The sequence below is a fragment of the Anser cygnoides genome, chromosome 27, assembly GCF_040182565.1.
Source record: "Anser cygnoides isolate HZ-2024a breed goose chromosome 27, Taihu_goose_T2T_genome, whole genome shotgun sequence".
In the NCBI taxonomy this organism is placed as follows: Eukaryota; Metazoa; Chordata; class Aves; order Anseriformes; family Anatidae; genus Anser; species Anser cygnoides.
This window is the reverse complement of record NC_089899.1, coordinates 4045053-4057292: the sequence shown is the minus strand read 5'-3', so window position 1 is coordinate 4057292 and position 12240 is coordinate 4045053. Positions and strand designations below refer to the sequence as shown.

Here is a 12240-nt window from a genome sequence, read left to right as displayed (position 1 = left end):
TAGATCAACATTTCCCCCAGCTTGGTGTCATCTGCAAATTCACTGAGGGTGCACTCAATTCCCTCATCCAAGTCATCCATAAAGATATTAAAGAGGATGGGCCCCAACACCGGAGAACGCCACTGGTGACCGGTTGCCAGCTGGATTTCACTCTGCTCACGACCTCTCTCTGGGCCTGGCCACCCAGACAGTTTTTAGTGTACCAAGTGTACCTGTCCAAGCCAGGGGCTGCCCGTTTCTCCAGGAGAATACTGTGGGAGACCATGTCAAAGGCCTGCTGAAGTCTAGGCAGGCTACATCAACAGCCTTTCCCTATCCACCAGCCAAGAGTTGTATTTAAACAGAAAAACTTGAGACTAAACTTCAAAATACCTCATTTACATGAATACAGTTCTCACAAAAAGAAAAATACCCTAGAGCCTTATGTTTTATACATCATAATACACCACATATAAATACACCATAACCTTATGTTATGCTTCAAGGCTAAAGAATTTCAGAGCTTTAGATTTTAGTTCATCATCACTATTTTTCTGTTCAAGTAACTTTCTTCCAACCTGTACTAAACAACAGCATTGGGCTTGTGAAGACTGGACCTCTGCAGTTCATCATGGTGAGCAAAAAGCTCTCTTATTTATGTGTGATATGCAATCTATATTCCCTTCAGGAAAACATACACACACAAAAACAAACAAACAAACAAACCACACCACCACCAAAACAAAACAAACAAAAAAAACCCCAACAGGTCATCTAATTTTGGACATGTAGCGAGATCTACAGAATTTAGGCTACAATGAGCTATAAATATGAAACTCAGGTTTGCCTTTTAGTTCTAGCTGTGGCATAGCTGATGATCAAGGCTGTCCCTGCCTGTACATCCAGTGCCATTAAGTCATCGAGGCCCTTGGTGGTCCCGAAACTCCCCACCTAGTCACATGCACAGGCGAGATAATGGACTGGTTTCGGTCAATGAACTGACCTGAAACTGGGCAATCAAGAAGAGCCTCACTAAAAAGTATTTGAGCAATTAGTGCAGGAGCTCTCTGGGAAGGAATCTCACACTGCCCTGAGGTCAACCTTCAGGCAGCATCTGTGCATAGACCGGCTCCTGTGCTCAAAGGAGCTATCACTCTGGGTGGAAAATAAAGCCTTTCCTTACAGAGATCCCCTTAGGTGGTTCTTGCTGTAAAACCAAGCAAGAGGTAAGTAGATAAGATGCTTCTAAATAGTCAACAGAAACTGTGCCTGTGGATGCAGAAACTATGCAGTGCATATTTTGGAAATGTTTTAAATGTAATTAAGATAATCAAAAGTGACAGAACATGCATGTGCAGGACTGGTCATAGAGCCACAGACCGGCTGTACTGTAGGAACTCAGCAGAACAGCAGCTCAGGGTCTCATCCTGAGACATCCTTCTGTTTGAGTGATTTGACTCCCCATGAGAACATTACCCTGTGCCAAAATACCAATAATTTATTTTTTAAACAAATGCTCTGTCCACATTTATGCAACAGATACAGGAGTAAAAAAGGCACAAATTTTTTTCCTTATTCTATTTCTGTTCTAATATGTAGATGTATATCTAAATCCAAATTACAATTTCAACTAATACAGGATGTGCTACTACAAAATAAATGTGACTTTTTCTTTGCTTAATAGCAACAACAAAAAATAGTGATGGCGCTACTAGTTTAGTATTTGCAGAAGTTTATGCGGTACATTTGTTTGTTGGTATTGACGTGATAACTATGTTTTGTTCCCAGAAAATACTGCCTGTCAGCATTTTAGGATGAATTTTGTAGCCAGACTGAATCTTAATATTTATTATCCTTTATTTAACACAAAACCAGTCTTTCTGGTTTTGAGCCCTCTTTGTCTGAACAGAAGTAGCTGTTCTGTCATTCCGCAGCAACAGTCCAGAGAGAAAGGCTGTTTAGCTGCAATGCTTCCATCCTTCCTTGTCTTCCTTCTTCCAAGGTAGGTGACACAAGAAATTTCTTAATTTTTGTCTTTTCAGCTATATTGCACATGTAAAAGGAAAATGCAGGACATACTGAACACCAGAGTTGAAATGCACCTGTTTTCAACTTGCACCATTCAGATGGCTCTATGACTTGCAATTTAATTCATTAGAAACTTAGTATTTTTTCACAGGGCCTGTAAGTACCCACCTTCCTTTCCAAGCAATAACACAACATGCAACTCATTGGTTGTATCTGTACAATAATCCCATCAAGGGTAGAAGCAGAGGCAGAAAGGAAGTTTGATTACTCGTTTAGACAGACTTGAAATGCAATGGGCAAGACTTGAAAGTCAATGGACAAGAATTTTGCATGGAACCCATCTCAAGACTGAAGCTAGGAGCAGCTTTTGAGATCTTTTAAATTACAAAAGACAGTTTATCACATTTTAATGCAAAGAATAAAAAGTGAACTGGATTTCAAATGTAACGATAAAAAATAGCAAAATTCAGTTCAAAAGTTAAGTAACTTTATTTTACAGTTTTAGAAAATCTGTACATTTTTAAACTAAAACAGGCTAAGGTAAATTCCAATGTTTTTAAAAAGCAAAACAGAAGAAAAAAAACACTGCAATTTCAGTTGATTTTTTTTTTTTTAAGAATTGTTTTCTTTTACCATATACATGTATGCCTGAAATAGGCTAAATTACTCCATGGAAAACAAAACAAAAATCACTCTGCAGAAACCCTTGGGATATTTCTGATCTCTCGTCATCAGATTCTGTTCCTCCCACTGTTAATTATGAAATAGGGTTTTCGCCATGATACATCACAGAGGGAAGAAACAAATCTACATTGATCACTGGAGATGCTATGTCTTACAACGTATTTACACATATAAAATTATATATTATGATATGCTGTGCAATTGGCTACATGACTAAATCATTCAGACGGAGGGGATGAGATCAAAACCATCATGAGCTCTATAGTTATATGGGAAAGAACCCACGCAGACCGAATGGAAGATCTGATGCAAGTGTTACAGTAAGACCTACAATGTCAAAACCAGAAACGTTCACCAAAAGTGTCTTTGACTACTCGGACACTCCTTTTTCCTCCTGGGCTTTGCAATGGCTCTATTCTACTGTCAGCAGAGGAAGACAGTAGTAACATGACATATGTTCAGTTCTTTATTATTGTTTGCAAACAATAACAACTACTAAAATCTTACTTGTACCATAGATACAAGATACTTGTATCATAGATACAAGTCACAAAATTACTGATTTATCTATCCTTGTAGATACCATGCACTGGTGTTGCAAACCATCATCTAGCAGATACCACGCCTGCTACAGTTCGCTTGAAGGGAGAGAATTACAATTCACACCAGGCAGTCTGCAATTCAGTAATCCAGTGAATTAAAACCATGGAATTAACATGCATACTGTATGTGACTGCCTATCTGACAAGATAAATAAGAGGCAAGATAAAATCAGGGAAGGATATTCATTTTATCACCATACCTGATGCAACGATTAAGGACTGACTACATCTTTATAGGGAACTAAACTCCTTGTTCTTTGGGTCCCATCTGCGTTTCATTTTGACAGCTTCAGTGCATGCGGCATTCCTAGCCACCGTGCAGGAAAAACATTTGAATGGAGCTTTTATGCCACAATCTTGGTACCCTGGCAAACTTTCTTAGCTGGAATTTTATTTTTTATGCTTTTATTTTTATTTTTTAAGGGGCCAATAGCAAAGAAGATTTTAAAGTAACCAAAATGTATCAGCTTTTGAAACACAAAAGCTTCCTTCAGCACCTCATGAAACAAGAGTGTAAAAGTTTAGCTCTCATGATTATAAAGGTATGCATTTGCAAGCACTAAAATTAATAACCACTTAAGTTTGCAGTCTTCATAACACTAGCCTATACACAATTAATTGAACATTATTACAAAGACCTTCCACAAAGACATTGGACTTTTTAAACTATTCTACTATATTACCTCCTGCTCCCTAAAAGAAGCTACTAACAAGCACCCAATAAACTAGCATTAAACAAACGTGTATTTTCCTCTCTAGTCTTATCTCAAATTCTCTTTATACTGCTCTTTTTGCCTGCAGTCTCCCATCTGATCCACATACAAAGCACCGGTAATTCACTTTTAATAAAGTAATGCTAATGTTGTTCAAACACTGCTAGCACGTTAATAGATCCTCAGTTCCTCCAGCACTGCACAATATGAAAAAGTGAAATAAAGTGATAAAAACAGTAAGTAGATCATCCATAGTCAGGGTTGCAAATCTGCATCTTTCTTTAAGAAAAGTGGTTTTGCTTTCATATGTTGCCAAACCGAATATATTGGAGCTTGCATGCACTGTCAGTGACTTCTAGGATTGAAAAGATTCATTGAAAATGTTAGAATGAGACGGTCCCACACAACAAATGCAGCATGTAATCCAGGAGTCAGGGTGGGCGATGGTATCTGATGGTTAAGATATGGAGTCAGATAATGTTAATGGACTACTGCAGAGAGTGCTACGAGTGCACTATGAAACAGGGACTTCCCCGTGAGGCGGTTGATGCCCCATGCCTGCCAGCGTTCAGGAGGCGTTTGGACAATGCCTTCAACATGCTTTAGCTTTTTGTTAGCCCCGAAGAGGTCAGGCAGGTGGACTAGATGTTCTCTGAAGGTCCCTTCCAACTGAACTATTCTATTCCAATCTTGAGAGGTGAGTGACAAAGCACGAGTTGAAGACAAACAGGCAATAGCTATTTGTGCTAGCACATGCATACCACTGTCATTAACTACCAGTTAGAGAGAAATACGGTTACCTCCCCCCCATAGACTTGGTCTCATGCTTATTACTTAAATGTACAAAATCAAAAGATAAGACTTCTTATCTTAGTAGAAGGAGCACTGCATCTATTTAACAAGTGCTTTGACGTAGTTTCTGCCTATAGAACTCATGATTTTTAAATTAGTAAAACACAACCAAAACATTCTTTGTAAGAGAAGATGTGTCTTGGGACCAGTGCTGTTTAGTATCTTTAACAATGACATAGACAATGGGATCAAGTGCACCCTCAGCAGGTTTGCAAATGACACCAAGCTGAGTAGTATGGTCAGTCAATACAACAGAAGGAAGAGATGCCATCCAAAGGGACCTGGACAAGACAGAAAAGAGGGCTCATGTGAACCTAATGAGGCTCAACAAGTCCAAGGTGCTGCACCTGGGCTGCGGCAATTCCACACATGAGTACAGAGTGGGTGAAAAACTCATTGAGAGCAGCCCTACAGAGAAGGACTTGGGGGTTCTGGTGGACGAAAAGCTCAACGTGAGCCAGCAGTGGGTGCTTGCAGCCCAGAAGGCCAACTGCATCCTGGGCTGCATCAACACAGGACCAGCAGGTGGAGGGAGGTGATTGTGCCCCTCTGCTCTGCCCTTGTGAGGCCCCACCTGGAGTGCTGCATCCAGGTCTGGGGCCCCCAGCACAAGAAGGATGTGGAGCTGTTAGAGTGGGTCCAGAGGAGGGCCATGAAGATGATCAACGGGCTGGAGCACCTCTCCTGTGAAGGAAGGCTGAGAGAGCTGGGGATGTTCCATCAGGAGAAGAGAAAGCTCCAGGGTGACCTCATTGCAGCCTTTCAGTATATAAATGGTGCTTTTTAAAAGATGGAGAACAGCTTTTTGCTAGGGCAGACATTAATAGGACAAGGGGGAATAGTTTTAAACTGGTAGATTTAGATTAGATGGCTGGAGGAAATTCATCCCACAGAGGGTGGTGAGGCACTGGAACAGGCTGCCCAGAGAGGCTGTAGGTGCCCCAGCCCTGGAGGTGTTCAAGGCCAGACTGGATGCAGGCCTGGGCAACCTGATCTAGAGGGTGGCATTCCTGCCCATGGCAGGGGGTTGAAACTATGTGGTCCCTAAGGCCCCTTCCAATCCAAGGGGCCCATCCAATCCCATCCTATTCTAGGATTCTGGATTCTATGATTCAATCCAATTCCATCCTATTCTATGATTCCATATTCTGAATTGCCACTCACAATGCTTTCCTAAATGTCCTAGTTTTTCCTCAATGTGCAGCCCTTACAGATTTTATTTTAAAACATCACAGACCATATGTCAAAAAAAAAAAAGGCACCACCCCCACAGGCTATGGACAAATGTTTGGATCTGCCAGCACATCTGGCACACATTACTTTGGCTTGTGCCAAAGTAATGTGTGCCATGTATTGCTATACACTTGTTGTGCATTATGGCTTAGCTAGGTTATTTACACATAGGAATATGCTACAAATAATGTGGCAAATGATGAAAGCATATATATAAAAAAATCAATTTTGTTAACTGATTATCAATGAAGCTGCCACTAAGTAATATTACTGGGCTTTACATCCTAAACATCCAGTATAGTGCAAGAAATCAGAAATACATGCACTATACAACCATGGGGTTAAAGAAAAGGGAGAAAGGAACAAAACCACAGGCGAAAACTGCAGTATCTTACAATAAAAGACCTGTATGTAAGAATTTACTTCAAGGCAACACTTTTTTTTTTTTTTTAACCAACACCCAGTATAGGGGTGATTTCATTCTTTGTTTTTATTTTATTTATATTTGGCTAGCCTGGGAAGGTATAAAAACAGTTGAATGAAACAAAGGAACCCCTCAAGGCCAAAGGCATCTAATAGGAAGCAGAGTAGTTAAGCAGGCAACTGAGGAACTTCCTACGTTAGAAAAGGTTCTACAAACTGGAGTGTGATATATCCAGAGGCATTGAACTTACATAGTGTCCCAAGGATTTTGTTCTGGAACAAAACTTTCTTTTTCCTCCAAAAAAAGAAACTAACTCTAAGCATTCTGTTGTCCATCAGACACCCCAGAAAAAAATAAGATCTGCAAGTAAATACATATCTCCCCCGGTCATACTAATTGACTGATGAATGCAGTCACCTTCAGCAAAGCTTAAAATTGTATTATTTCAGTTCTGTTTATTATTAATTTTTTTTCTTTTTCATTTTTTTTTTTTTGTGGCTCCAGCGTCAGTGCTATTTTTCCAGCATACTTAGAAGTCTACAGGCACTATCATTATGGTCATATGTTCTCAGTGAGCAACACATCACAGATGCAAAAACCAAATCTGAAATGTGGAAATGGACATATCTGAAAAAACACTATTAGGACTTGCAAGGCATTCTTAAGAAGATACAGACTGATGGCTACTGTAAGCAAAAAGGAGCAGCTTCTGCAGGAAAGGCTTGACTGAGATCAAGATATCAGGTAAAGAAACAAATCAAGAAATCTGATATGGTTAATACAAAAGGAAACAAAATGAAAAGAGGAATTTTCTAAATGACATGTTTTCTAAATGCCATGTTAATAAACATGTTAATAGATCTGTTAGGAAAAATGCTGTGCTATTGATAGTGATATTTTTTTTTGACGTTTGTCCAAGTTTAGAGATAACATTAAATCATTAAACATAAACAAGTACAGCTCTTCCATATGTGGACTTTTTTTTGCCTTTTTTTTTTAATCTGCTACTGTTAAAAACAGATATTTTTCTATTTCATTTTAAATGCTCTTAATTTGTGACAAGTGAAAAAGAAAATTCACACAAATTAACAGAGCATTTGAGGTACTTCTCCCTTATTTGTCACTCTCACTAAGGTCTTTCAGGTTGCATTCTACCTTCAGCTGCATTTGTGCAACCCTTCAGGAGGACACAAATCAAACCCAAACACTTGGTCCAACGCACTCTCATATTTAGTAATTTCAGACCCAGAAAAGAAAATGACACTCACTACTGTGGTCATCCAAAGATAGATTTTTGGTTGTTTTTGTGTTAAACAAGAAGCACTTCGACATTACTTAAAAAGCAGCCTTTTAACTCAAGTTGGTGGAGAATGTACATCTGCAATCATAAAAAAAAATCAGAATTAACTACATTGAATATATCTTGACATTTTTCTATAAAACATTATATTTTACATTAAGCTGCTGTGGGAAGTTTTTTGAAAGACAGAAAAGCAGAGCCTTGGTTTTTGATGGAAGTGATTGAACTATGTAGGATCAGGGTCTAAACAGTCGCAGCCAGACTGGTATACCAGGGTCACCTGATTTGTACAGTACTAGAATAGTCAAAGTATATAACTCATTATTTACATACTTTAACTGGAATTATTGCACTATTTTTTTCCACACTGATCTCTGTAGTTTGAAAAAAAAAAAGTTACACTTGGATGGAAAACCAGCAAAAACAAAAAGGTGAAGCATGTGCTCCAAGCAGACCCATCTAGAATGAAATATGAACAAAGCAACTATTAAAGGTCTATAAGTTAATCAGTGTTATAAATTATTCCATTTTAATTGAGTTATAAACAACTTGAGAAATAAACTCTTACCTAACCCACACTGCATGAGAACAAATGTTAAAATACATTTTTAAGAAGGTGATAAACCTTAATGCTTCATCATCAAAAAACTACTGACTTAAGCGTATAAAAACGACTCCCAAAAATATTATGACTGAAAGACAATCAAGGCAAAAAAACATAGAAGTTTGAGTCAGTCTCCAAATTTGTTTTATCGCTATTTGTCAAGTTCATTATTTAAACACAGGATTTTTTTTTTTTTTAAATATACATACTTACACAATGGTTTAAATTAAGGCATAATCCAGCTGGCTGATATTTTCAATAAAATGTCTCTGTTGCTTTTTATCAGTAATAATTGGTTCAGATTACCCCTGGCAAAAGTAACATAGTCCATTAAAGAAGAAATTAAAAAACAAAACAAAAGAACAAAACCCAGATCTCTCTAATCCTACTATCTAATCCATTTGGGTCATTCATAAATGAATGTGGTGCAGGCCTTAGGACTCAGTAAGCCTTCCAAGAAACTCACCACTACATCAGTCTATCAGACAGGGCTTGAAGTTTTAAGCAGAAGCTGGTAAAATCCCGAACCCATGGTGTGGTTTTACAGAAAGCCTTTCACATTCTAGAGAAAGAATATTGTCCACCCAATGCAAAACGGATTAAAAGAGGTTAACATCCAAAAAACACAGGGCAAACTTTTGGAAGACCTAGCCAAAGAGATAATGGCTGAAGTTTAACCGACAGACATTAAGAGGAGAGCCTTTCAGCATTCAACTCAACATGCCAGCTGGAGACTCTTAATTTAAAAGCATTGCCTCAGATCATGACACAATAATGATGCTTTTGTAAATGACATTTTAGGCTCTCAAAATACTCTGAAAAAGCATTTCTTCCATGCAATTTGGAATCATATTCTTGATATGATACTTGAATCGTATTTCCTTTCTCAGCTTTAACAAAGTATTTGAAGTTTGAAATTTTAGGGAATTGGGAATTGCAATTTAAGTGTAGAACACAGACACCTTCGATGAAGCCAAGTGTTCTTAAATTGAAGAAATGATATGCAAATCTCATCATCTCTCTGCGTGTATCAAAGCTGATGCATAAAAGGTTCAACCATGTTACATAAGAAAATGCACAATTTCAGGAATATAAATTAAGACCAGCTGCACCTCAAATAGCTTTAAATTCATCAATTTAGTCTTTCACAATGTCTTTTAGCAAGAGGGGCAAAATAATAGGCTAGATGACAGCCTCATTCCAGAACCTGACAGACCACACTTAGCTTCTCTCTGAACAAAACAAAACATTATTTGAAGCAGCTGATTAGTTACTGAGCAGCAAGTAGCTCTAAATCAGAAGTGACTATAGCACCAAGTGTTCCCTTGGGAATGAAAACACCATTTTCTTCAGAATTAATAATCACAACCATATTCCTTAAAGTTCAGCAGTTTGGATTTTTGAGCTTTTACTGATTCTTTTTGCTGTTTTACTTTAACGTTTTTCCCAATGAAAGTACTGCCTATTAAGCTTAGTGTAATGCTATTACCTATTTTTTTTATTTATCTGGCTTGTATTTTATTTCTAAAGCAAACATTCTTAATACACTCATTCTGTGACAAACAATTTATTTTCAGAAACAGCCCCTGGAGTTCATAGGAGTGCTTAGAGAGCTTCCTGTAGCTCCATTCATCCTGCCTTTTAAACTAGACTAGTAGCCAACACAGGTACCTGCAAGTAAAAACAAAGACAAAAAAAGTTTAAGAGATGCATTTAATGCACCACGGTAGTATAAATCCTTTCAGAGGCTGGTAATTTAACCATTCTCTGCGTTGCCTGAATGTCAGCTTATACTAAAGCATTCCCTTGCATCAATGGCTTTGACAAGTAGGAAAAGTAAAAGGTAACAGTAGGGAAAGTGCTAAAAACCTATCATGTTTCTCTCAACTAAGCATTGTAGCAGACTTGTTCAATGCTTTTCCTCCACGTTAACCTACACTATGCTAAAGCAGCAAAAATAGCCACACAAGCACAGAGTACTGTGTAAATAAAGACTCTTAATACTACCCCGGTATAATGAAAATGCATCAGTCAAAGGCATTCACTAATAAAATGATCACTGAAATCCATACATCAGAACCCTCGTAGAGCACCATATTTCAGAAATATATTTGAAGTGTATAGCTGTACCGAAGCTGGAGGCAGAACATTCTGTGTTGTTTGATGATCAGACTCCCTGTGAGGTTCCTCAATGAACATGAATACTACCGAACCAGTCTAAATACATACTGGCTTTACATGGATGCTTATGACGGAAAATACGGAGTTCCTATCACATTGTTTATTCCAGCTGTTTTTGCTCTAGGTTTAGGCATTTGCTTTCAAGGTCGTCCTTGTTATGCCCAGCTGGTTCCTCACTCTGTGTGATAGAAATTTCTGACTGTTCCGTCTTTGTGTCATTATCAGCCAGCTCCTCTGCAGTCAAGGTGGGGCCATGCAGCTCCTTCACATGGAGGGTGGGATTGGTCATTTGCTCGGTCTCTTCTTGAGAGGCTGGTACATTGCTGTCTTTGGGAAGCTCAGGGCAGTTGACAGGAGCTATCACCAAGGGAGGCTGAGGTAGGTCTTTCTGCAAATGAAGATCACAGAATAAAGAAAATCAGGAATTGTTACTGTTGTCAAGAGAGGTATTAACTGTATATAGAGATACACTAGAATTTACAAAAAATGTATTCAGCTGCATCCAGTTATCAAGTGAAATGGTCAGATCAAATGGTCACACAAGGTGAAGATAAAAGGCTCTTACTATTCTGCAGCACTGGACACACGCATAATGTTATCCTATTTTTGCATTTTAAGGCGCATAAGAGTTTTTTCTTCCAGGAACTTGTCTAACAATTTTAAAAAACCCTGTAAGCTTTTCTTGTTCACAACAATTTTGGCGGAGTTTCATGTCTGCACAGAAAAAAATACTAATCTTCTAAAAAAAAGGTTTTGTTTTAAACTGTTTGAATTCATGATTTCTAGTCCAAACTTTTATGATAGGATTTTGTTAAGGCTAAGGAAGGGAAGGTATTATTAGATAAGATGGTCCTAAGGAAATAAACAACAACTTCCAGAAGAATGTTTCACTTTTTTTTCCCTGATATTTCATTGAATGCTTGCTATGCTATACATCTGCACTGTTCTTATGGTAACATTGTATGTTAAAGCTCTAGCTAGTCACCTGCAATGTTTTTTTTCCCACCCCCTTTTCATAAGCTCCAGATTCAGATACGTGACTACAATGTATTGGCACCCTTCATATTATTAAAGTGTCTTTGTGCTAGGTTCCTAACACAGAACAGTAGTGACATGACTAAAGGATTTGTAACCAGGAAATACTGTTTCTCTAAATCAGAGTTGCAGGAATTTCTGAATTGTTATTTATAAGTGTTTCTCTGTAGAGGAAGAACTTGTGGAAGAACTTTAATTTGCTAAGATCCTCCTGGGTCTCTTGCTATCACATGTCTATAAGAGACTGACAATGACTTTGATTTCTTTGACTGCAACCTTTCTGTGACATATTAGTAGTGGTTTTAGTCCCTATTTCTTGATTTATCAACTGAGATAGTCTTCCAGAAACATGACCTATGTGAGGCACACAAAGGACTGCAATCTCGACTCAGCTAATTACATGCTACTTGGCTTCCTGTAATAATAAGAAACAGTATTTGCCAACTCAACCAGTCCCATCAAAGTCTATGTTCTTACTGAAGAACCATGAAAAGAGAAGCACTACCTTCTGTAAAACTTAAGGGACTATAAGCAATCTATAATGAACTGATCTAGATCTATCTTCATAAGCTGTAGGCTACGAAAAGGTATGAAGATAAATATTT

At 38.1% G+C, this 12240-nt stretch overlaps 1 protein-coding gene across 4 annotated transcripts in view; it reads right to left on the bottom strand.

The window, feature by feature from the left end:
* Nucleotides 1-2472: 2472 nt before the first annotated feature.
* SPPL2B (signal peptide peptidase like 2B) overlaps nt 2473-12240 on the bottom strand; it is a 31699-nt gene continuing 21931 nt past the window's right edge. The window contains exons 15-16 of one of the 4 annotated variants that reach the window (XR_007168584.2): nt 10550-10988; nt 2473-10090 (exon numbers count right to left, since the gene is read on the bottom strand). Coding sequence is in view for 1 of the 4 variants with exons in the window: in XM_048077645.2 (XP_047933602.1) it covers nt 10701-10988 (288 nt within the window). In the remaining 3 variants the exon portion in view is untranslated. Of the gene's footprint in view, nt 10989-12240 lie in introns of all 4 variants that reach the window. The other 3 variants (XR_010826740.1, XM_048077645.2, XM_048077646.2) reach the window with 3 other exon arrangements.